The 26,207-nt window shown below is 36.7% G+C and overlaps 2 protein-coding genes across 5 annotated transcripts in view; both read left to right on the top strand.

Annotated features, from left to right (window-relative positions):
- Nucleotides 1-18,722, top strand: part of BNIP2 (BCL2 interacting protein 2) — a 33,151-nt gene extending 14,429 nt beyond the window's left edge. Inside the window, exons 4-12 of one of the 4 annotated variants that reach the window (XM_027851837.1) lie at nucleotides 253-429; nucleotides 2,486-2,662; nucleotides 7,472-7,574; nucleotides 8,217-8,348; nucleotides 9,611-9,697; nucleotides 9,806-9,904; nucleotides 10,818-10,853; nucleotides 14,105-14,202; nucleotides 16,870-18,722. In XM_027851837.1, coding sequence (XP_027707638.1) covers nucleotides 253-429; nucleotides 2,486-2,662; nucleotides 7,472-7,574; nucleotides 8,217-8,348; nucleotides 9,611-9,697; nucleotides 9,806-9,904; nucleotides 10,818-10,853; nucleotides 14,105-14,156 — 863 coding nt within the window. In that variant the 3' untranslated portion in view covers nucleotides 14,157-14,202; nucleotides 16,870-18,722. Of the gene's footprint in view, nucleotides 1-252; nucleotides 430-2,485; nucleotides 2,663-7,471; nucleotides 7,575-8,216; nucleotides 8,349-9,610; nucleotides 9,698-9,805; nucleotides 9,905-10,817; nucleotides 10,854-14,101 lie in introns of all 4 variants that reach the window. The other 3 variants (XM_027851836.1, XM_027851839.1, XM_027851838.1) reach the window with 3 other exon arrangements.
- Nucleotides 18,723-24,688: 5,966 nt separating this feature from the next.
- Nucleotides 24,689-26,207, top strand: part of GTF2A2 (general transcription factor IIA subunit 2) — a 14,837-nt gene continuing 13,318 nt past the window's right edge. The window contains exon 1 of the mRNA XM_027851844.1: nucleotides 24,689-24,814. The gene's annotated coding sequence lies outside the window, so the exon portion shown is untranslated. The remainder of the gene's footprint in view (nucleotides 24,815-26,207) is intronic.

Here is a 26,207-nt window from a genome sequence, read left to right as displayed (position 1 = left end):
GATGTGAAATCAGAAAGAAAAAACCCAGCTTGGGAACAAAATCTTATTGGCTCTTATATTGACAGAACTAAGGCATCAAGGTAAAGGCTAATCATTCCATAAAAACAGTAATGAAAAACATTTAACAATTTAGAATGCTATAGCTTTCAGTCAACAGTTTTTTTAATGAAGCAATGAGGTATGAACTCATTTTCTCTGTTATGAGCATCTAAGCTAACATTAATGTGTACATTTTCATTTTTTTTTTTGCAGGCCCACTAGAAGTAAATGGAAATAAAGTAAGAAAAAAATTAATGGCTCCAGATATTAGCTTAACACTGGATCGGAGTGATGGTTCCATTTTGTCAGATGATTTGGATGAAAGTGGAGAGATTGACTTGGATGGTTTAGATACTCCATCTGAGAACAGTAATGAGTTTGAATGGGAAGGTAAATATTTTATTTTTTTGTACTTATTATGTATAAATAATGAAGTAATTAAGGTAGTTGGAAGATAAATTTACACACTACATATATTCCCACCATTTTTTGGTTAAGATATATGTTAGTGGGGCAGCTAGGTGGAGCAGTGGATAGAGTACTGGCCCTGGAATGAGGAAGACCTGAGTTCAGATGTGGCCTCAGACACTTGACACTTAACTCGCTGTGTGACCCTGGGCAAATCACTTAACCCCATTGCCTAACCCAAAAAAAAATATATTTTAAAGTTAGTTTTTTCCCTTGAATATACACATCTCTGTACCTATATATTTGATTTACCAAAAGCCCTTTTGGCTTACTGTTTAATAACAGAAAATCTGCTATGGGGCATAAAATATTACGCATTAGAATTTTACTACAGTCGGCCTAGGTGGCTTCATTTTAACTTTCAGAATATTGTGTGAGTTTGTTTTCTCGTGACTAGTCATTTTTAAAGTTAGGAATAGAGTTTGCCCTTTGGGGGAGGTTGGTGTGTTGGAATATTGATTTTTTTTTTCTCCCTGTTTGATCATAATAGGTTAGCCAACTGAGAGGCTTAAAGGTTCATGCTTTAGTGTGGCCAAAATTGCAACCCTCTGAAACAGCGCCATTTGTGTTGATGTCAAAATAGGGACGGCTGTGAAAGAGGCTTTCTTTGGGGAAGACTAGTTTGTTAGATTATTGCCTTGGGGGTCGGGGAGAAAACAACAGTAGACTTCTTGATCCTTTGAATCTTATATTGAATTTCATATAACCAAATAAACTCACTCTATGCTGTTTGATGACTTTTTTTTGTACCAGTTAACTACCATCAGCAACATTCTTATAGAAAAATAAAAATTTTATAAATGCTGTTTTTTGCTGTGTGTGTGTGTGTGTGTGTGTGTGTGTGTGTGTGTGTGTGTGGAGAGAGAGAGAGAGAGAGACACACAGAGAGACAGAGAGACAGAGAAGCAAGCACTCGAGTGAGCAAGCTGGCTATTGTGTAGGAGAAAAAGGATTTTAGATCTTTATGGTAGAGAGAAAAAACACCTATCATGTACTGACAGAAATTCAGTTAAATTTGTGTGGTCTTGAACCTGCTTATTTTTACATTTGCTACTTGGTCCAGGAAGTATTCCCTTTTGCAGTATTTTACAAAGATGCTGAAACAGGTTTCTGCCTATTTGTTTTGTCTTTTCTTCCTTTAATGCTGCTGCATTCATTTCCTGGAAGGATATTTTCCGTTAACAGCTTTGTCTTGGAAACAGACAACTAACATGCAGTAGGTTTTTCCTTTCTACCCTTCCCCTTCTTCCCAGCCCACTCAGTTTTTTCGGTAAGGACTATGATACTAAAATTTTAAAAATCACTACTTTATTAAAAAATCAACCAAAATGTAATCTAGAAACATAAATTTCATTGATTGGTGCTTGTGCTCTGGTTAATGTTAATTTTAAATAGATTTATTTGCATGTATATTTCAGAATATCATTAATGTGTTAATTGCTGCTTCCCCATAAACCTGTGATCAAATGAGAAAATCAAGTTAACCACTTTTTATCTAATGGATTAACATTTGAGGAATGATTTGCATGATCTAAAAAAAAGGAAATTGACTATCAAGTCATTTTGCATAACCTGCAGGAACTGTCAAGGATAATGGGGCATTTTTTCCCCTGTAACTAGAACCTATAAAACTAATGTAGGATCGATACTAGTTTAAAATTTTGGTGGTCATTATAGTTTTCTTTATTCTTACGAAACATGTGGGTGTGCATCAATACTCTGATTAGAGACTACAAAAAAATGATAAAAATACACTTAAGGAATTGACCTGAAAGAAAAACATGAAATCAGATCAAATCAAAGCCCTCCACATTTTAAAAAAATGAGCATATTCTGCAATTGAGTTAAAATTTCTGCAGATTTTATTACAAAGAATTTACCTAGCCAATCCAAATAGATAGTAAAGTGGTTAACCTATAAATTGATTGTTGTTACTGTAAAAATAAAAATTTATGTATCAATAAATTTACTTTGGCAGATGATCTTCCGAAACCCAAAACTACTGAAGTAATTAGAAAAGGATCAATTACTGAGTACACGGCAGCAGAGGAAAAGGAAGATGGACGACGCTGGCGTATGTTCAGAATTGGAGAACAGTGTCACAGGGTTGACATGAAGGCAATTGAACCCTATAAAAAAGTTATCAGTCATGGAGGTAAGGGTTAATAAAGGTTATTAAACATTGATGTATTATCAGAAATTCAAATGTAGAAAGCCTCCTTTTAGTAGTCATATGGTCTCAAAGGAATAATAGATTTTCATATTAAATTAGTATAGAGAACCGAATCTAGTAACATTGAAATCAATTTTTTAAAAATATATTATTTATTTTTAGCTTTTGAGCTTTTGTACCTTTTTTATTCCATTTGGCCAATTCTGCTTTTTAAGGAGTTCTTTCTACGGTGAGTTTTTATCGCCTCTTATACCATTAGGCCCATTCTTTTTTTAAGGTGTTATTTTCTTCAGCATTTTTTTGTGCCTCATTTACCAAGCTGTTAATTCTCTTTTCATAATTTTCTTGCATCACTCTCATTTCTTTTCCTAATTTTTCCTCTACCACTCTTACCTGTTTCTTTAACTCTTCAAAGGAATTCTTGTTGAGTTTATGTTCAGTTAACATTTTTTTTTCCTTTGCAGCTATAGTTGTAGCTGTTTTTACGTTGTTGTATTCTTCTGAGTTTGTGTCTTGGTTTTCTCTGACAGTATAGTAGCTCTTTATGGTCATATCTTTTTTTTGTTGTTTGCTCGTTTTTGTGACTTTGAATTTTTTGTTAAAGTTGGGCTCTGTTTGCCCAGGGGTGAGGAGGCACTGTCTTAAGTTTTAAGCTTTTTCATGCTACTATTTTCAGAGGTAGTTCTGGTAGTCTTTTAAGTTTTCGGTGCTTCCAAGGTGGTGTGATCTGAGGAGAGATGTGATCACTGGTCACCTGGTCTTTACCTAGGAAGGGTTCCTGCTCTCCTGTAGCTACAAGCCTTAGTGCTCCTCTTGACCCCAGAACTGTGCCCAGGGCAGTTGATCCCTTGTGACTGAGCACACAGACTCTCCTTTCTGTTCTAGAACTGCAGCCCAGAACTGCTTATGGGCAATAGAGGTGCCAGTCAGCACCAGCTGTTCCCAGTAACAGTCAAGGGTCCCTTGTAAACTCTTTCATACCCGTTGTCCAACCCTCCACACCCCATCCTTACCTCTTCTGGGCTAAAAACTCTGGAAGCTACTGCAGCCCACCTCCAAAGCTTACCATTTTTGCTATGGCCGTGTGCATTTCAGGCCATCCCCCATTGTGGTATCGCTGACCTCGCCTCCTGACCTCCTGTTATTTTAGGCTGGAAAAATGTCTCTTCCTGACTTTGTTGGCTCTGGCACTCAAATTTGATTCAAGGTGTTATTTTAAAAGTTCTTTGAAGAGGAATGTTGGGAGAGTTCAGCAAGGTTACTCTACTCCATCTTTAATTATGGTTTTTAACTTTTCCTAAAACTCTGGACTTACAACTCAGTTGTTACAGAACAGAAACAAAGTCTATTCAAAATGTTCATTCAGAAATTAATGATTTTAACATTTAGGATATATGGGGCATAGTGTTGAAGGGAATAGGTAAAGAGAAATAAGACATAACACACAGACTGGTCTAGTGGAAGAGACAGATCAGTAACTTACATTCAAGGAAGCACATAGTAAGCACCAGAAAAGTGATATAAATCAGCATAATTTACAGGTATGAGAGCTGGCTTCTCCCTCCATTGAGATAGGATATGTAGAAAAAGCTTCACTGAGAAAGTATCATTTGAGATGTGTTTTGAAGTCTGGTTAAAATTTAGGAAGTGAGGATAAATCAGGATGGTATGAGGAGGAAGGTGTCATAGGCAAAGAAAATAACATTAGCAAAGATGTGGAAATAAGAAAATCCAGATATCAGCAGTCTAGTCTAGTTAGGTTATAGGTAGAAGGGTTTGAGGAGATTGGGCTGGAAAGGCAGTTTAGGGGTGAGACATGTCTTGGGTGCCGAGATGAAGAGTTTGAACTTAGCGTTTAGTGATTATTTTTATGAGAGAATAATCACTTTGGAGGAGGGGAAGCAGTGGTGATTGGCTTCCAAGGAGGGGAACAGATGCTAAGGAAGGCATGTGTTGATTAAAACAACATGTCTGGATGGACATTTCAAAATTTGGGAGGTTTACTGTGTTTTTAAAATTCAGGACTCCTTTTCACTGCATGTAACCCTATCTTTTTGTTGTTATTCCTCTTCCCCTTTCCTCCATTATTTATACTTTTTTTATTTACTTAGTGAGACAATTTTTAGAAACCAAAATTATTTATCCAAGTCCATCTTATTTCTCATGATTAGGTAAGAGTAACACTCAAGATCAATTTCATACTTAGAATCACCCTTTTATTTAGTATAGAGGAAAAGCTGTCTTCCAAAACTATGGACAAGATATTCTGTCCTCAAGCCAGCTGCCTTATTAATGTATTGTTGGACATGAGGGAAAGTGATTGGAAAGTGAATTCAGTTCAGTGAATACTTGGACGTCCACTATATATACGAGACAGCTTGCCCTATGTTGTAGGGAATACAGAGGTGAACGTGACATTGTGAACTCCTTGAGAGCAGAAGTACCTGGCAGGGGAGATAAGACATTTTTACAAATGGAATGAGTGTTATGAGGGAATTCTGAATAAGGGGCTTTAGGAGTAGTGAGAGAGAGAGATCACTTGTGACTGTACAACCTCAGAGATGACTTTAGGAGGGAATTTGAACTTTGAAATATGTATAGGATATCAATATTCTAATGTCATTTTTAGGGAGACTAGGCAAGAGGTGGTGGGGGCAGAGGGAGAGGGCATTCCAGTGACATGAATGACTTAAACAGAAACAAAAGGTGGAAAGGTGAGGAATAGAGTCAGAAAATGTCTAGTTCACCCACTCCTCTGTGTTCTTGCCAAACTAAAGGAAAGTAGCAGGAAGTTCAGGTAGAAAGTATACAGTGGCCTGTCTTAGAAGCCCTTGAATACCAGATTAAGAAGTTTTAGACCTCCTTTCTAGGCAAGAGAAAACAGGTAAAACTTGTTGAACCTAGAGCAATATAGGAAAATGTCTCTTCTAGGAGTTATGTTAAGAGTTTATTACAGTATTTGTGTTAATAAGGGTTTGAACTAGGGTAGTGGTAGTAGGAATGGTAAGGAAAGACATGCGATAAAATATTAAAAGGAAGAATTTAAAAGCTGCTTTTGTCAACTAAATAGAAGATCCAGTGACGTTATAGTTTCAAAACAGAGGGAGACTAATATTAGAAAGCTATTTAGCTAGTCCAAGAATGAGGTAATAATGTTCTGAACTCGGGTGATGGCAGAGTGGAAAGTGGGGACTGGTTAGGTGTGATGAGTCTCTTCCTACCACTGTTCCTTGAACACAGCAGTAAGCCAAACAGATTAAAATATTCCACGAAAAAATTTTCATATTGCAGTCATTTTATTGAATTTGTTCACTGTTTAATGCAACTCCTCTTGCTCTGTAGGCCTCATACATCTCTGAAAACAAATCACTTGAATATGTTTTCAGTCACATTTTTCTGCTTAATTAGATCTTTAAGCAAATGCTAAAAACTGGATAATCTGAATCAGAAAGTTCAGAAATATTAAATGAAACAACTTGTTCATGAAAAGCAAGTTTTAAAACCTGTGTTCTCTCTTTTTTTTTTTTAAAGCTTCTCTTTTAGAAATGGCCTTTTATTTCATTTTTCTTTTCAGAGGAAACAAGAAGAAATTTTAAGGAACATTAATTATAACTACCTGCCTGTTCTGCTTAATCTTTTTGTTTTACTAAAGTTTTAAAAAATTATGGTCAAAGTATACAGAGTTTATTCTGAACATTGAAATTCATTCTAATGCATGTTAAACTATATAAATAAAACTTAAATGACAATTAAACTTTTTTTAGACCTAGGTTCACAATGCCTAGAGTTGACTCCTCCATTATAATCATTTAACTTCTCTGAGCCTTTTTCCTTGTCTGTATAAATGGGGAAAATATTTGCATTGCTTATGTCACAAGATTATTGTAAGGAAGGTATAAAACAGTAAATTGTTGGTTAATTATCTGAATACCAATTCCTGTTATGATTTTTTTTTTTAAACATTAGACTATGAGCTTCTGTAGGGCAGAGACTTTTCTTTGGCCTTTCTTTGTATTCTCATCACTTTAGCACAATGGCTGATACATAGTAGCCACTTTATTAAGTGACTGACATCAAGAATTTGTTTTAGATACAACTAAACATGCATATTTTAGCTTGCTTATTCCCTTTCCCTTAGGAAACCTGGAGAGAGAAGGAGAGAGGTGGACAGGGAGCATCCACTTTCCTCCTTTCTTTGCAGAGGTATAGGATATTGGGTGTGGGGAATGTATCAGATACTGTCAGGTTCATTCAATATGTTAATTTTGTTGAAATGCTTTTCTTTTTAAAAATCCTTTGTTACAAGGGATGGCTTTCTGGGGAAGGGAAAGAAAGGATATATAATTGGAAATTGAGATAATATGAAAACAAAAGTATTAATAAAATATCTTAAAATCAAAATATTAAGCAATCTATAATATACATTTTTCTTTTTCCTATTTCATAAGGCAGTATTTACTTCAAATTCGTTAAAACTTACCTACCCATAGCCAGTCTGTTATGCTACTTGTTGAAATAAGGCTCAGCTCTCTGACAAATTCCAGTACTGTGATAAACTGTGGAAAAGAACTTGGAATTTTCAAATTAATATCCATTTATGAATGTGAAACAGCACGGTAGCGCTTTTGTTTCCCCATGTTATTTCATAGTAGATTTTTAAAAAAAGTTTTATTCTAAGGATTTTTTTTTTAATTAATTCTTTATACTTTTTTGAAAAGAAAATGAAAAGCCTGTCTGTGGTGTTTCTGAAGATGAATAGAATGTTAGTGGAATATTTTTTTTCAATTTCAGGTTATTATGGAGATGGATTAAATGCAATTGTTGTGTTTGCTGTCTGCTTTATGCCTGAAAGTGGTCAACCTAATTATCGCTATTTAATGGACAATCTGTTTAAGTAAGTAATATTTAGGTTCATATAAAAGGTAATCAGATTTTAGCCCTCATTTCCAAAACCTATTAAAGAATGTGGTGATTATAAACAGTATACCCTCCCAATTTTCTTCTTCTTTTAATTTCTTGTTCTATCATGAACAGAAAATTTTTTACACTAACCATAAAAGCATAGAATTTGGGGACTAGAATAAAAATAGCGCCCCCAATTTACGATCAAGGGACCTGGCTCAAGCCCTGGCTGTGCCGCTTACTTCTTTTATGACCTTGGCCAAATAACTTGGTGCCTCTGGGCCTCAATTTCCTATACATTAAGGGGGACTGCATTAGATGATCTTTCAGCTGCTTTTCAGTTCTGAATCTATAGTCGGGTCTAACCTCTTTGTTTTACTTAGGGGAAATTGACTGAAATCAAAATCCTTTCTCATACTCATAGAGCCAGTTAGTGGTATACAATAGGCTAGAGAGATTCCAGCTCTCTAGACTCCTCTTTGAATATGCTCTCCACACGATTAATTTTATTTAAACTACTACCATTTTTCAAAATCAGGTTGTTTTTTTTTTGTCTTTCTAAAAGCATAACTCAAGAAGTAGGAAAGTTCTCCCACAAAGTATATATTTAAAATTTTTTCCTTTGTTTTGGCAGATATGTTATTGGCACTTTGGAGTTATTAGTAGCAGAGAACTACATGATAGTTTATTTAAATGGTGCTACAACACGGAGAAAAATGCCAAGTCTGGGATGGCTCAGGAAATGTTATCAGCAAATTGATAGAAGGTAAGTTAAGCTTCAAAGATACTTTGTATAGCATCTTATTAGTTAAATTTGCTTTTTAAAATACCCCAGGAAGGAACTAAATATATTTGTTTAAAAAAATTGTTATTCACATAGCAGAGTTCTCTTATTTCTCAAAATAATTCACAACATAATGTAGTTGAAAAATGTCAAGTGCAATTCTTTCTAACGAGCTTTTTAAAGTAAAACTTCTCATTTATACTTTCATCAACACCATACACAATTTATACTGGTTTTTTTGTATGGAAGTGGTTAATGCCATGTTGCATTTCCAGTGCTTATACTCTGTCCTCAGAATTGCTTAGTAAATATTCATTATTCACTGTTGAACTATCCTTGAAAATTTTCACATGAGCTCTTAAGTCCTTATCATATTCTTAGAAGGAATTATGCAAAGTGGCATTAAATGCTTTTCACTCAAGTTTTATTTATAATTGTTGCTTATAATGAGGAAAATAGATCTGCTTGTAACATGTTAATTTTGCCAAAATTAACTAATTCCCTTATTTTTCATGTTTTAATTCCCTTAGTTTTAAACTTATCCTATTTGTGACATTTGTAGTCCCCAAAAATTTGGAGGTGGGGGGGATTTGAAAGGTTAACTATACCTTCTCCTGGTATTTACTGATGATTGACATGACCCGAAGTGTGGTTAAGGGTGTATGTATAATTAATACACTCTGGACTCTAAAGAAGCCCGTCTGCGGGCAGCTAGGTGGCACAGTGGTTAGAGCACTGGCTATGGAGTCAGGAAGATCTGAGTTCAAATCCGGCCTGAGACACTTGATCACTTGATACTAGCTGTATGACTCTGGGCAAGTCACTTAACCTCAACTGTTTCGCAAAACAAACAAAGAAGCAGGTCTGTATTGGACATTATCTTGAATCCCTTATTATTTATTTTCTTAACTTTGTAAGAAGACACAATCATATATAAGGCTTAGCAGTCATCTAAACCTACTCACTGCAGATGAGAGACTGAGTTAACTCCAAGGTTGAGTGACTTGCCTAATGTTAGGTAGTTAAGGAGCAAAGCACTGGGATTCAATTTCAAGCCTGTAGTGCATTTTCCTTGACTTTGAAAGCAACAACCCTTAAATAATTTTGAGAAAGGGAAATTTCCTCAATTTGAAATGTTTTAAGCTATAGTCATCATGGGATAGTTTACTGATACTTTTGTTTATTAATACACATTTTAGAATTTTTCTCTAACGTGAATATTTGACATTTCAATTTTTTTTCAGGTTACGGAAAAACCTAAAGTCTTTAATAATAGTTCACCCTTCTTGGTTTATCAGAACACTTCTAGCAATTACACGGCCTTTTATTAGGTAACATTTTGGAAATCACTTTGTTTACCCCTTGTTATCAATTTTTCATTAACCCAAGTGGTCACAATTAATAAATAATTATATTTTTATGTTTTTGTTTTTTCATAGCTCAAAATTCAGCCAGAAAATTAAATACGTCTTTAACCTGGCAGAACTAGCAGAACTTGTCCCCATGGAATATGTTGGCATACCAGAATGCATAAAACAGTATGTTTTCATCTTGCCTTTTTATACTTTGATGTGATGGATAGTAAATATTGCTTCCCCATCAGGTTTGCTGCTCCCCAGACCATTTTTAGTCCCATTTCTCCAGGTCTGTGTGGTGTGATAATATTCCAACAAAAATTGGGTAGAAGGGGAAAAGCCCCTTGGTGGCCTTTTGTTTAGGAAGGAAAGAAGGTTTGGCAGAGGGAGAGCTACATTCTACCCATATCTGCTTAAACAGACAGAGGGCTTCCCTCCATATAGGTTTACTTCCCTGTCTTCCAAACCTTATATTTGACAAGCCAGATGAACAGAAGTCTCTGCCCTCATCCTTTCATTGCTGAAAACACATAATGATCTGGATAGTAGACTTTTGATCCTTGTTCTTTGGCAAATAAATGATGAACTAAGGAGTTTTGAGCAATCTCCAGGCCCTAAAATTAATTTGATCTGCAAATCTATTAAGAACAGTGAGCAGCCATCTTATTAGGGAAGTCTAAATTGATTTGTTAAGTAAACTTTCAGTCTTTTATCATGAATTTATGCCTTTGACCACAAAATTCATTGACTTTTTGTAAAAAGTTTGGCAGAGGACTTGATGACAGCAGGAAAGCAGACAATATTATGCCATAATAGAAAAGTCCTTTTGTTCTCTAGTAATCATTTTTGTTGACCTTTTTTATTATAGGTATTTATCGTTTAAAACATGTTGCATTTTTTAGATGTTTGTTAAACTAATGTAGTATGTAGCTACTAAAGAACCTATGCTTTTGACATCCATATTTCAGAGCTCTTTTAAATTTTGTCTGCAAGCTTTTTTATATCAACATTTATTCTCATAGTCATTTTTTGTTCTCAGTTTTTGTTGGTCCTCATAACTTGTATGTATTCACTGAAATAACTTTTCCCTACCAAGGTATGAAGAAGAAAAGTTTAAAAAGAAACAGAAAAGGTATATGCACACCTTGACTGGGTTGCATCTAGACTAGTCCATTTGCATTGCACACACTAACTCTTTCCTGATTGGTTAGCTTGCAGACAAGGATATAGCATTTGTAAATATAAATATTCCCCAGAAGTTAAATAAACTATCTTTTTTCCATCCTTAACCCTAGGCAGTCTCATGATGCCAAATACGTTGTGATCTTAGAGTTCTTGTGTATCTATGCTGAGAATAACATGGGACTCATCTTGTATTACCAATACATGGTCTTTATATATTTTAGGAACCATGTTTTATATGTAAATTATCACTATTTTGCCAATTAGAAAATTATTAGTTTTGTTTCTTGGGATTGATTTTATTTTGGAAAGCCGTTTGTACAATAACCCCCAAATGTCAGATTGTTTTCAAATAGTATATTCTATAGCTCTGAATTGTACATTAGATGTATTTGTACATTTTCCCCTGGGGTTAGTGATTTATATTTGCAATGTATATTTTCCTTTGCTAACCAATATGTTAAATTCTCTTGTATGCTTAAAATTAAATGGCCTGCTAACCAGTCAAGTAAATCATACATGTGATAAGCTACCTTGAAGTTCAGTAGTCACTGCTTAGCCACTGTACCATTTAACATTCAAAATTCCCGCTTTTCCTTTTAAGTTTGATTCTGCTTTGAGCATAACAGAAACTGTTTTTCTGTCGGTGTTTTGTCATAGGAAAGAAAAGGCACAGACATGAAGTGGTAGGCGTATTTTTGCTGTAACAAACCATAGATAGAGTTCCCAGTCTAAGATTAGTGTGCTGTTATGGTTAAATAAAGAACATTTGAATTAGCCTGGAGTTCTTGTGAGACCCATTTTTATCAGGAAAGTTTGGTGTTTGTATGTGGGTTTTTTTTTTTTTTAATAGTAGTTGAAGGTGTGGAGAAAACAGGTCCTAAACAGTGTGCTTTTAAACAGTTTTAAACTCTTTCTGTCATGGACTTTTTCTAATTTTATACTCTTTTTGGTTCTCTTTCTATGAGTCTGTTTCTTCATGTAATGTAATTTAAAGTTAATGTTTTTTCTGTTACCTAAATTATTGTCTAGTAGTAACTTAAACTAATTTTGTATGCAAAGATAGTATTATAGCCATGTCATCAGTACTGCATATGCTTGGAGTTTTTCCAGTAAAATTTTCCCTTTTTTTTTTTTTGATCTGTCCAAGCTTAAGAGTATAGTTATATTGCTGATATTTATTGATATTACTTCTCACATGGAATTCATATTCCAGTACGTGATATATTACAGCAGTGTTTGGCAATGCTAATACCTAACTTCATAGCAAGGTAGAATTTGGATAATGTAGGAAAAAAGAGCCCATTTTTAACTTTTCTTTCTAAAAATCTTTTTAGAATCTCTGATATAAAGTGCCAAGTATATATGTATAAGTATATAGTAGTATTTTACCATACCTTAAGTTCTGTTGCTCTGATTTTATTCATCTACAGTAGAATAATGACTTCACATTGTTTTTCTAGCTTAAATTTTTTTTGGCAGGACCTAGGCAGTGGGGTTAAGTGACTTGCCCAGGGTCACACAGTGTCAAGTGACTGAGGCCGGATTTGAACTCAGGTGCTCTATCCACTGCCCCACCTAGCTGCTTCCTAAAATTAATTTTTAAAAAAAAATCCATATCAGCCTTGGATTTTTTTTAATAAAGGAGACACTTTTTTTTTAACGACGGGAGCTCTGATAAGTACTTAACATAACAAATTTATTTATTATGTATATGTAAGTACTTATGACATTATTTAAACCTTGGAGTAGCAGAGGCTGAGGGGAAAAATGCTAGAAACCCACCAATGTATTCCATTAGTTCTAGAGTGGTATTTTAGGTAAATGCTAGTGGCACAGTGGATAGAGTGCCACACCTGGCACTCTATCCAGTTCAAATTCAACTTCAGGTACTTAATACCTATGTGACCCTGGGCAAATCACTTAACCTTAGTTTGCCTCAGTTTCCTCATCTGTAAAATAGGGTTAATAATAGCACATGTCTCTCCAGGGTTCTTATGAGGAGCAAATGAGGTAAAATGCTTAGCCCAATGACTAGCACATAAGAGGTGCTATATAAATGTTAGCAATTGTTATTATTAGCTATATTATTAAAATGCCTAGGAAGATAGTGATATATAAAAAGTTTTCTAAGTACCTGAAGTCTGGTTATATTAAAAGGGTATTTTTTTTTTTTACATCAAAGACATTTATAAATGCTAATAGTTTAATTAAACATACTGTGTAGAATGGTTTGATGATGGGCCTTCTACTTCTAATTATATATTATTCCCACTTTGCAAAGTAAAGCCAACATATCACTAAATTAAAACACATTAGATAATAATATAATGTAGCATGAAATATTAATATTCATATATTATTCCCAAACCCTATTATAAACTGTTATAAGGTATTTTAGCAGGAAGTAGCCCTAGTCCTATAGATTGTAATGTAATCGTAGATCCAAGCAGAACATTTTCTGCTGATTTAGCAGTAGGGCTAGCGTTTAAGCCTCTACTCCATGTAGCTGTGCTCTTTGAAGAGGTAGTATGGTGTACGTAGAGTTGCAGGACCTGACTTCTCGTCTTGGCCCTGTACTTGTGTGCAATGGGCCAGATACTTCACTGCCACCATCACACAGTGGAAAGGATATTTGATTTGGAGTCAGAAGCTCGAGGATCTAGTCTTGCCTCTTTTCCTTCACTCTGGGCCTTGTTTTCCTCATTAATTAAATGAGTAGGTTGGACCAGATGGCCTCTGAGGTCTCTTCCTCTTCTCTGTCTTTGATCCTTTAAGAAGGAGGGGGTTTGCTTCCAATTACACATACATGACCCAGGATTCAGCAAGCCATGGTTTCTAATTTTAAGATGCTCATACTGGCTTTGGCTATTTTGCTTTTTAAATAGATAACCCCTAATAACCTTTTTTTTAAAAAGCAGACATGGTTTAAGATGTGTTGTTTCTTTTTCTTTTAACTGGTTTTCGCTTGTTATTTAAATGACTCTCTTGGTTTGGGAGATAGTGTTGTTTGGTAAACTTTGTATTGTAACTGCATCTGTTTCTCTGCAAATTTTTGTTTTTAACAGTATACTCTATATACTAAAATATTCGTTGTAACTCTTAATCTGAACTATTAAAATTAAAACAAAATCATTTGCTTTAGAAAATAACTAATAGGTTTGTCCCTACTAATTTTGTATTTCATTTTTCATTAAGCAGAGTTGACCAGGAATTGAATGGGAAACAAGAAGAACAGAAGAGTGAACAGTAAACTTGGAGTCCAAACAAAAGACCTGAGAATGTGCAGATGGAATGATGTAATGCTCTTTTGCATTATAATGCATTTATTGGCTCTTATTTCTGTGTAACTGTTACAACATTGACTTGATTTTCCTTAATGGACTTTTGTATAAGGGACTGTTCACTGCTGTATTGGTTTGCAAATCTTTTGAATTTAATTCTTTAATAGCTACTTTAATATTATACTATAATCATTTTGTATTTTATATTGCTAAATATAAAAGAACCACACTTTTTTATGAGGCATTTTTTTGCATTTGTTTTATCTAAGTGATGCATGTTCTTCAGTAAACTATTTATATGCGTAAAATGGTAAAGGAAAGAGATAATATATATTTTTATGATTTTTGAACAATATTTTATAATATTGTATACCTGCATTATAGAACAATATGCAGGTGGATAAGGCCATATAAATGACTCTGAAGTCATTATTTTGTAAAATGCATGATGGAATTTTTGTTTTTGTAAAGAGTTAAACACATTTCTTATGATTTTAGAAAATTAGGTTGTTTTTATGTATTGAGGGCTGGTTAGACCAGTTGTCACAACATGAAGACTATTCTTGTTCATGTATTGGATACATGTAGAATATGCCATGACAAAGTTTCCCCCTTTGGTGTACATGTTTTTTCCCCTCATTATGAAAATGCAACTACACAATGTGTTGTACACTTTTTAAACAAGTCAAAAAGCCATTTTGTGAACTGGATAATTTGAAGGGATGAGGAATTGGTAGATATGCTTGCATGCATATATATAGAACCTTTCAACCTCTGGCCACAGAAAAGAACTTTTCACGTCTTAGGATTGTTCGTGAATGTGAAATGAATTGCTTGTCCAGGATAGCATTTTACTGGACTGCTGAGTACTAGATAGCACTGCAGAACATGTGGCAAGTTGTACACTGTCACTCTTTGTTCCATAGAGACCAGAAGCTTACTTTTTTTTAATCTTGTACCATCAAAGTAGGCACTTTAAAAAAAATAGAACTGTTTACTTATGTCATTTTAAAACTAGGTTTTTGACTTCATCCAAGATTTTTTTTCATGCTCAATCATGTTTTACAATATTATAGAAGTTGGCTGTAAACCTAAGTAATATTAAATTGTGTTGTCAATCATTTGATGAAAATGTGTAAACTTCTTGTTAAATTTGGTAAGTACATTTACATATGAGAAATGGTACACACACAACTTGGTAATTAACTAGAAAAACAAAATGCTATTTTGTTGAGGTTGTCTAATGATGAATTTAAAGAAACATCTCCATCACAATAATTCCTAATGTGTCTATGAGTTTTGTACATTTCTCCAACTTTACTGTAAAATCATTTCTTCATAGACTGCCTGGATGGGTTTGAATGGAAGTTTCAGCCTCTCCCAGACTCTGTGTGTGAGGCATTTGTCAGAGACTTCTATAGCAGATATTTCTTTCGCAACAGGCAATTTTTCTTCTCTTCCTTTTTGTTTTTGTTGATCATAAATTCACATGAAAGAGCTAAGAGGAACAATTAGAAAGCAGTCTCTTGAATTACCAGGATTAAATAGCTTAGATTCATGATCATGGGTCATTTCAGTTATTTCAGCGTCTCAAGATCATTGCAATGCTTTAGTATTTATTTTAAGACAGATTCGTAACTCTTAAGGATAGATGTAATTGACCATTTTGGTTTTTTAATGCAGACAAATTAATAGGCTCTTCTCTTTGTGTCACAGTAAGTTGTCTTATTTAGAATTTAACTGCCTCATTCTTTTGTAGTCACCGAGAATGAACTGTTCGTTTTAAAAAATGCATTTGTTTTCCTCCCTATTCTGGACTCCCCAAACGCCCCTCCCCTCTAAAAAAAAAATCAACTGTAGCTATATGTAAATATTTGTTTCTTCATTTTTTACTCAGCATTCCAAGCTGAAAGCAAGTAGTCATTCCAGAAATGACAAGGGGACTTCCCCATAATATAAAAAAATGCTAAATTTCCAAAAAGAAATACACTAGAATTCTGTTACAATGATGTGGGGAAAGAATAATATCAGAGTTTTATTGAAAAAAAGTTACATTGTCTTCATGTACAAGAAATCAAGTTTGACCCAGAGTGTAATTGAATCGGCAGTACAGTGATGTACCTTTTAATGCTATTTTTGTAAGCATTTTTTTATCTCGAGTATGTTAGGGGATTGTAACGATCTATATAAAACAAATTCACTTCTTTTGGTCTTTAGTTCTTAATTTGGGTTGCAGCTGTACATACATGTAGCATTTTAAATTTTGTCATTTAGTCCATACATAGACTTCAGTTCTTAAATAAGAAATGTGAATTAGCCTTTCCATGTTGGACTCATATATTGATTTGGATAGTGTTTTGGTTCTGTTTGTCTTGGTGACTGTAATGTATTCTGTTGGCATCTGTTATTTTGCAAGATTTTAGTATCTGGGCTCAGTGTGTTGATTCCAGCAAAAATTTGCTTATATGAGAAGAGGACTTTGATTCCTTATCCTACAGACTAGTGTCTGTGAAAGAGAAAATTAGTTGAGACAAGCGAAGGAGAAAGAGAATGAACGATTGGTTACCATGAACAATTTACCTCCAGTATTACTCAGTGACCGGTGTTGTGTAGGACCTGCTTATCTGGAAAGTTAATGAGATGCAGATGATATTTATTAACCAAACTCTTTGTTGTGTCCAGCCAGCAACTGCAATCAACCTACAGAACATATGAATAAATCGAGGAGCACAAGCAGTCAGTCATACACACTGAAATAAGAGACGATCAGACGAAGTAGTAACAATGTCAAGAAACCTATTTGGGTTTGTCATTTTCCTTTTAACATTTGTGCTCTAATATACCTGCTGGAGGCAAGTTGGTGCTGGGAAATGAGTGTGTTTCCAATGCTCAGTGAACTCATTCTGATCATCCTGCGTTGGCTTATCAAAATCTGATCCCTTCTAAACTTAGTGCTAATATGTGTAGAAGAACATGGCATAGCTAAGACTGAGTGGCTAGGGGTTTTACTTAATCTCTCACCATACCCTTTTTTTCATGTAATGGATATATTATGCATAATTCCCCACAGTGATAAATCCTAGTCAGAAGTGTATAGGTTATGGCAGACTGAAAAATTCAAATCTGTTTTTCCCCACACAACAATTTGTAAAGTTGATCAAAGCAAAACTTGAAAGAGAACATATTTTAAAAGTAGTTAAAAAGAAGAATATGGTGGTAGTGAATCAACTTCAGCAAAGTAATCAGAACATCCTATTATGTTAAAAGTTTTGAGCAGAAATTCTTTGACAGACCTTAGGGTAGAATACTTGGAAGAAGTATACAAAGTAGCTTCATAGGAAGGCTTGCTGCTGGGAAGGAAACGGGCATCCACAAGGGCTTGGGAGTGGTAGTGACCCTGGCCCTGATGATCCCATTTAGGTCACTGAGAGGAAAGCAGGGAAAATGTCTATATGATTCATTTTTAAGTACTACTAAGTGTTCTGTGTATTTCTTAGGAAGCATTGTCCCAAAAGGGATGCCCTATATTGCCTCACCATTTTCTGTAATTTTAAATTTGGCATGTACCACAGGTATATATGTAGTTCTTCACAGTTTTATCCCTAAGGTTCTTAAATAGTAATAGGAAATATTCCACTTTGTTTAGGAGCAAGTGTGAGTGCAAAGGATTTTAGCATTACAACTATATTCATGCAGTTTTATTTATTATGCAATAGGCTTCCTGCTTAATATACTGCATATGTATTGCACTATATATATATATACACATATATATATATATATATCTTTAAATACTAAAAAAAATTCTTTCAAGTAAGGGATGCTATACCCAATCAAACATAAAATGAAAACTAGGAAAGTTTCAAATTCACAAAATTATATTAGGTGCTTTTAAAAAACAGATAAACTTCTGATTGTATACTGTAAGACATGATTTGGAATTATAGTGCATTTGCATTTGAAGCTATTTTGGCATTTTTCTAATATGCAGATTAATGCATACTTAGAAATACTTCAAAAATACAACTTATTTACTGGCCAAAAAAACACAAATATTTCTTAAGTTTTTTGAGAATGATATCTACATCTTGTACCCCCAATTTTTTTTTTTGTTTCATCTCTTAGATATTTAGTGGTCACATTTGTTTAGAGGAAAATATATTTGCTTATGTAATCTCTTCAGTATTGCTGGTATTCATTTTATGATGTAGCTTGACTCTTAAAGCACTTTGATTTTTTTTTTACTACAAGGTCCAAAAATTTAACATTTAATGCACTGTAATAGCTAACTTACCTAGATGTTGTTCCTTAGTGTAGGGATGAATGTGTAAAAAACGTACTGTCATTGTATAGTATAAGAAATTCAATTTGAGTGTATAATGTTTGTATTAAGAGTAATAGAGGAGTCTTTCAGCCAAGGAAACCTTTTTGGGGTTTTCTTTTGGAATGTCAGGAATATGGTAATTTGTGGTCTGTTGCACTTCATACTATCACAAATTTAATGAACCTTAAATAAATTAATTAGAAAAGTAGTATTATTTGACTCATTTTACCTCATTTGCCTGATCCATTAAGCTAATTAATATATTCTGCATGTCAATTAATCAGTTTTTTCAAATGATCTTAAAACCTTTCTTACATCACATCACTTTCCCTACATCTCACTATTCCTAAGAAAGTTATCCTATTTGCAGAAAGGTAAAGCTCACCTTTTATTTTAAACTTGTTAAAAATCTACTATTAACAAACTTGTATTCTTACAACATGGGATTAGCATACACAACTGAAAACATAACTTACCCTTAAAGATTCTTAAGAATAAGTTATGTTTTCAGAGGTAGTGTGGTTTTTATGTGTTTGTGGTTTGCCCTTTTCTTTCCCATTTGTTCTACACTTAACTCTCCAACTAGCTTAATGTTAAATTGCTGTTGACCTTCATGCTGTTTTTCACCTATTGATCTTCACCATTGTCAGTTAGGGATTGTAATTGTTGCAAATAGATGCCTAGTCCTTTAAGGAGTCACATTTCCTTATTTGTAAAATGTGGGATTTGGAAGTAGCTGTCATTCATCTCTGAAACTCACGATCAGGTGAATAAGGTGTACCACAACTTGCTTGTCTGTTACCACAGCTTCGTGCTGCAACTGTTAGTGCTAGGTTCAGAATTTTAGAATCTTTGATTCCTCTCTTCCTCCATCCCCAATCCCTCTGTTGCCAAGTCTTTTGAATTCTCTCTTCAGTCTCACATCAGTTTTTCTTGTACACCCATTGCCAGCACCATCATTTAGGCTCCTTTATATCTTGCTTTATCGCACCCTTTTATACAATTCTTTACAGGTGTAAAAACATTTAATTTACAACAACATGGGGCAAGTCACTTCTCTGAGACATTTTCTTCCAAAACAGTCACTTGGTTATTATCTCTATCTCACAAAGTTGATTTGAGAGAATAAAATGAAGTGATATATTCAAAACGGGGAACTGGAACTTTGACCCAGGTCTTCTGACTCCCAAATGTGATACTTTCCAGTTGCCACTCTATTACAGAAGGTTTCTGAATGGTCTCCCTGCCCTTATTTTACCTCTATTCCAATCTAATCTTTGTTGTCGGATTAACTTTAGATCCTCAGAGCCTGTTTGAGCTGGAATGGGAACTTTTAGAAAACTAATTTTGACTTCTAATTTTACAAATGAGAAAATTGCCATTGAAGTGTTGTCTAAAGACAGTTAATAGGTAGTGGAGATGAGACTTGTATCCAGGTTTCAAGGCTTAAAATACAATGCTTTTTCATCTCTCTTCATGGACAAACCTAGTTGTAAAATAGGGATGACAATAGCAGCTTCCTCCAACAGTTGATTTCAAGATAAAATGAGGTATTTGTAAAGTGTTAGCTATATTATTTCATTGGCTGAAAGAAACTTTCCTTACATATCTCAGGAATTTATTACTGTCCTAGGCACTCAACATTCTATTGTGGATTGGTTGATAGGGTTTAGAGCTGGACAGGTCCTTTGAAATTGTCTACTATACTGGATATCCAACAGAATCATGCCACTAAACCATGCATAATTCCTGTGGGCCACGTATTGACTTGGAAGACCACACATTTACATGTTTCTTTTATTTAATCTGGTTCAAGCCAATGTGTGGGGATCACGTGTTTGACACCTGATCTAGTATAACCCTTAAGTTTTGCAGAGAAGGAAATGGGTCTAGCAGGGTATAGCAAGGTTGTGTTGAGCTCAAGATAACAGTGATAACAGTCAAGATAGCAGAGCTGGGATTCAAACTTAAGTGTGCTTCCAATGGTTAGAGCAGGTTTTTAAATGCAACCCATCTATTTACAGCTAGTAGAGTCATGTAAGCAGATGAATTCTTCAAGGGAGTAAATGTGTTAGGAAAAGCTGAGCGTGCACAATTATCTCTCCCTGCTAATTTGTAAACTTTGTTAGATCTGTTGAATTGTAGATAGCTTTCTACCTTGTGGCTTCCCCTGTTGGAGTTAGGGTCCCAGTCGTGGTAATGCTTTGGGTAAGCAGTGGTTTAAAACTCCAGTCGCTGCAAAACTTGAAAAGCAATGCAAATATTGTAAGCATTGATTAATGGCAATCTACAGGGATCTCAATGAAGGTATAAAAGGTATTTATTCAATATGCACAGCCATGAAGTTTTTAAAAGATGTGTAATACTCTTCACGATAGAATCAAAATTCAGAAATTTCTACAGGTTAGAATGATATGATGACTAGGTATAAAGGTAAAGTCCTACATCTGAGTTCATAGCATAGAGGATGTGTCAAGAGTACATTTGAAAAAGACCTAGAAGTTTTAGTGGGCTATAAACTCAGTATGAGTCAGAACCGTTAATGGTACCCTTCCCCTAAAAAGAAAATTATTTTAGGCTGTTAGATGTCGTGGTTCAGGAAAAGGGAGGTGAGGGTGCTTTGGAACTGTGGTCAGAGAGTGTATTGTGTTTTGGTCTAGGTATATATCTTAGGAAGGATCTTAATATGCTAAAGCCTGATTAGAAGACATTAAACTGAAGAAGCAAATACTTAAAAGTTGGAGGGGGAGAGAGGATGGAAATAATAGTGGTTTTTAAAAATTTGGTAGAAGGAAGATTTGTTTCACTCAACCTGGAAAGGAAAACTAGAAAAAACTGATGGAAACTACAGAGAAGCAGATTTTGGTTTGCTATTGGAATGGGGATGGAAGTGGAATGGGTTGCCTTGAAAGAGAGAGAGTTTTTGATGACTGGACATCTTACATTGAGGTTGGATGACCATTTTCCAAGAATGCTGTAGATGAGATTCCTACTTGTGTGTGGGTTGAACTGAATTGCTTTTGACGTTCCTTCAAATTTTGAGATTGTATGGTTCTGTCATCTAGCATAGTGTGTTGGCCTAGCAAAGCCAAGGGATTGCAGGTCACACAATAACATGCAGTCCATTTTCCTGAATAGAGCAACTCTCCCAATGGTAAATCTATAGTAGTTCTTAGAGTTTGTTCCTTTTCCCATGCATTTAATTTTCCTGTGGTCAGATTTGCCAGGAGGTAGCCTGAGCAGGCCATTAGCCATAAGAAGCCAGGGAGTTCCCTCATCAGGCTCCTTGGTCATCCTATGATTGAAATAACCCTCCTGCTGATTAGCATTGGAAATTTACCCAAGAACAAATTCATCCCTTCAGTCCATTTCCACAAAGAAGTTTAACCAATAATTATTAGCTTGCCATGTAAAAGCATTCCTTTCCCCCTAGAACTCCACAGAATTTCATAATGAAAAGCGGATATAGGGGAGAAATGAGTCATATTTAAAAGTGCCAATGGAATATCAGAGAGGCGTCATGGTATAATGTAGTAGTAGTAGGGTAGGGTAGATTTAGTAAAATGAGGATTGCCTTTGAATTTTGGCTATGCCAGTTAAGTACTTCTGTTGTTTAGTCATTTCAGTTACGTCCAACTCTTTGTGATTCCATTTGGGGTGGTTTGCCATTTCTTTATCCAGTTCATTTTACAGATGAGGAAACAGACAAATAGGGTTAAGTGACTTGCCCAGGGTCAGACAGCTAGTAAGTGTCTGAGGCTGGATTTGAACTCAGGAATGTCTTCCTGACTCCATGCACTATGGTGCCACCTAGCTACTCATCCTTAAAGTATTAGCATTGGGCAAGTCAAGTCACCTGCTGGGCCTAATTTTGTTACCTGTGTAACTACGGGGCTTAGAGATCTAGTTGGAAAGTCCCTTACAACTCCACATGATGCAAGGAGAGGTGCCCTAAGGACAGCTTTGAATCATGCTAATAGGGTTTAGAGATGGAAGGGATTTTAGAGATCTTTTTGTTCAGCTCTCTCCATTTTATAGGTGAGAATACTGAAGTCCTAAGAGACTGTGACCTGCACAAGGCCACACAGGAAATAGCAGAGCCAGCATTCAAACCTAGATCCTCTTAATTTAAAACCAGTGCTGATCATACTGTTGTGGTCTGGAGAATAGAAAGGACCTCAATACTAGAAAGATTTTTGAATTATCTGCATACAGTTGATAGTTGAATGAATTGTAGTGGGAATGAATGAGATTGTCAAAGGAGGGAGTATAGAGAAGAGGATCCAGCACAGAACCTTGAGGAACAACTAAAAAAAATAATCAGGAGAGTCAAGTCAACAGGCACATATTAAGTATTCACTATGTGTCAGATACTGTGATAAGTTCTGAGGTTAAAAAGAAAAGCAAAAAACAGTCCCAGTTTTCAAGGAGCTCACAGTCTAATGGCGGAAACAATCCAAACAACTGTACCAACAAGATACAAACAGTAACAACTGGATATTACCAGCAAAGGGAAGGCATTAGAATCAAGGGGGATCAGGAAAGGCTTCTTTGCAGAAGGTAGGAAGTAAAGGAAGGCAGATGAGGAGAGGGAGAGTTCCAGGCACAGATGAGGGGTGTTACGAAGGTAAAGTTAACAAGACTTGGCATCAGATTGGATTGCAGGGGGTAGAAGTGGGGTTTTTTGAAAAAGTGAGTAAAGAATGACACCTAGGTTGTGAGCCCAGATGACTGGGAGGATGAACAATAAGGAAGTTTAGAAGAGGAAAGGATTTGGGAGAAAATAACAATTTCTTTTGTTGAGTTTAAGAATGTCAGCTGGACACCCAGTTTGAGATATTCAATAGGCAGCTGGAAAGGGAAGTGAAAGGCCTGGAGAGGTTAGGTTTAGATAACTACATCTGAGAAACATCTGCATAGAGATAATAGAGTCCATGGCAGGGGGTGTATCAGTGGATGGAGTGCTGACCCTGGAGTCAGGAGGGATGAGTGAACTAATTTAAAATTCAGCTTCAGACACTAACTAGTTGTGTGACCCTGAGAAAGTCGCTTAACCTTTGCCTCAGTTTCCTCAGTTCTACAGTGGGGCCTCCCAAGGATGTGATGATCAATTGAAATATTTGTTAAGTGCTTAGCACAGCTCCTATAGTACCATAGGTCCCATACATAATATATACAAGTAGCTGGTATGTAACTTAATAAATGCTTGTTTCTTTCCTCCCTTCCTTCCGTCTTTTCTTCCATTTGAGCTCATGAGATCACCAAGTGAAAGCGGGGGTCAGAGAATGGGCATGTTTCTAAATAGGGATAAGGAAAAATGGAAGATTATTGAGAGGTGATGATAGAGGGGTCAGTCTGCTGGAGAAGACCGAACAGAATGGGGTTAATTTTGCATGTAGAAGGGTTTGTCTCGACCAGGAGACGAGCCTGCCCTTTCTGTGAGATGGCATGAAAAGAGAGTGGCAGAAGGCATCCGCCTTCTGTGAGATGAGGAGATAAGGAGGAGCTCTCAGTGAATGGTCTATTTGCTTAAGTTTCCTCTCTCCTGAGGAGAGAATGATTTGCCCAAAAGCCACACTGGTAGTAAACGGCTGAGTCTCGATTTGAACCCAAGTCTTCTGACTCCAAAGGCAGAGATTTTTAATTGCATACAAATAATAACTATACAGCCAGGCACTGGGTTATGCGCTTTACAACTATCTCATTCGATGATCACAACAAACCTGGGAAGTTGATTCTATTATCCCCATTTTGCAGATGAGGAAAGTGAGGCAAATAGAAGTTGAGACTTCCCCAGGGTCACAGAAAGTGTCTGAGGCAGAATCTGAACTCGGTTCTTTCTGACTCGAACCCCAGCACTCTAGCCACTGAGCCACCGAATGATTGTTCCATGTAAGGGAAAATTCCCAACAATTAGGGCTCCCCAAAAGCGCAACAGGCTACCTCGGTAGGTCCTCCCTTTGCCATCACTCCCCTTCTCCTACAGCCGTCCAGGTGCCACACTCCCGTTTATCCTTCCCAACACTGAGTCCTGGGAGTCGTGAAGTGCGAGCTAAAGCAGGTCGGGATTGAGCGCACAGGAAGCCGTCGCAGAACGCTCGGAGAGTTAAGGGAATCTGACGCTCTGGCGTGTTTGCGTCACTTCCGCCGGGGGCGGTTCCATGAGCACATCCGGGTCGCGCGCCCTGGTTTCTGGTGACTGGGGCTGTGGAGGAGGCGGTGGGGACGACCGGAGGGACTTCGCCCGGGCTCTGCGCCTCTTCGGCTCCCGGCGCTCAGCGGTGGAAGGCGGTTTCCCCGCAGGTACCGGAGGAGCTGGGCCGGGCCGGGCCGGGCCGAGGAGAGGCGAGGGAACAACCCAGGCGGCCCAGCTCGCTCTGCCCCCCCCATCCCGGAGGGGGCCCGCGGTCCGGGCGGCGGGGCTTCTCCTGGCTGGGCTCAGTGGCCTCGCCGCCGCCCAGGCCCGGCCGGGCCCGTTAGTCCCGGGCCTGCGAGGGGAGGGTGCGGGACGCCTTCCCCAGGGTGGATGGTGTAACCTTCTCCTCGGCCGGTGTTGGCCACTTGGGTGTGTGTGGGCTCCTCCAGCCTGGGGGTCCCGGATCCGTCTGGTCCGGAGCCCCGAACGCCGTCCACTCTTTCTTGAAAGTACTGGAATACAACTTTGGTGAACAAGTGTCACACCCTGACGATAAAGCGGCCCCAACTGCTGCTAATTCCCTCGCCTCCTCACTCGCCCAGCATAGTTTTGTTGTTTTGTTTTGTTTTCCTCTTGTGGATGTAGATTCAGTGGTAGAATTTCTCATTCCTAGGCTGAGAGGGATCTGGATCTCTTATCTGCTGTTCTGTCCTTGCAGTTTGGACTAGTCGATGTGTCGTTGTCATCTTCCTCCTCCTTTGTGCTGAGAGGAGCAACATCCCCAAAACGTTTTTTTCCCAGATTTACTCACAAGCAAATGGAGTAAGCGTTTAGTAAGAAGGTTTACAAGATACAATTCAACAAACGTTAAGAATCAGTCCTGAGCCAGGCTCTGGGGAAGACACAAAGTTTTGGTTAGACAAAGTGGAACTTAGAGTTTAATGGAAAGATAGTTCTTTAAAGAATATATATATATATATATATATATCTTGAGCATATAAAACACTCAGATACTTGGATGAAACTGAGGTCTTAATGTAGATGCACCTTGCAGTGGTGCAAGTTGCAGTTCCCCCTGTCTTCTGGTTCTGTGTTAACTTTTGTCCTTGTTCTCTCCTAGATCCTCTACCCAACAGGCCTTTTTAGATTTCTTGGTGGGGGGAGAGGTTAAGGGGAGCAGGCAGGCAGGGCACCTTTAGAACACATGAGCTATGTATAGGTTATTATTTTTTTCATAATCAGATCCCCTCTCGATTGACACATTTTTCTGATAGTTTTTTGCTTCTATGCATTCTCATACACACTATCTATTTCCTGTGATTTTTTATTGGTGACCTGAAACTTTATTTCTTTGGAGGCTGGTTGATACCATGCTTTGAGCCATATAGCATCACCAAAAGAATTTTTTGGAGGGGGGTTGGGGGGGAAGGGGCCCTCTGGGCTTGTGATTTCATAGGTAGGAAATTCTCTCTCCACCTGTGGAAAAAGTGTCCATCACCAAACTTAGGTCTTCCTGACTGCAGGCCTAGCACTCTATCCACTGTATCACCTAGCTGTCTC

This window comes from Vombatus ursinus, unplaced genomic scaffold, assembly GCF_900497805.2.
Source record: "Vombatus ursinus unplaced genomic scaffold, bare-nosed wombat genome assembly UNPS02009205.1, whole genome shotgun sequence".
NCBI classification, from domain to species: domain Eukaryota; kingdom Metazoa; phylum Chordata; class Mammalia; order Diprotodontia; family Vombatidae; genus Vombatus; species Vombatus ursinus.
This window is presented reverse-complemented; position numbering and strand designations above follow the sequence as displayed.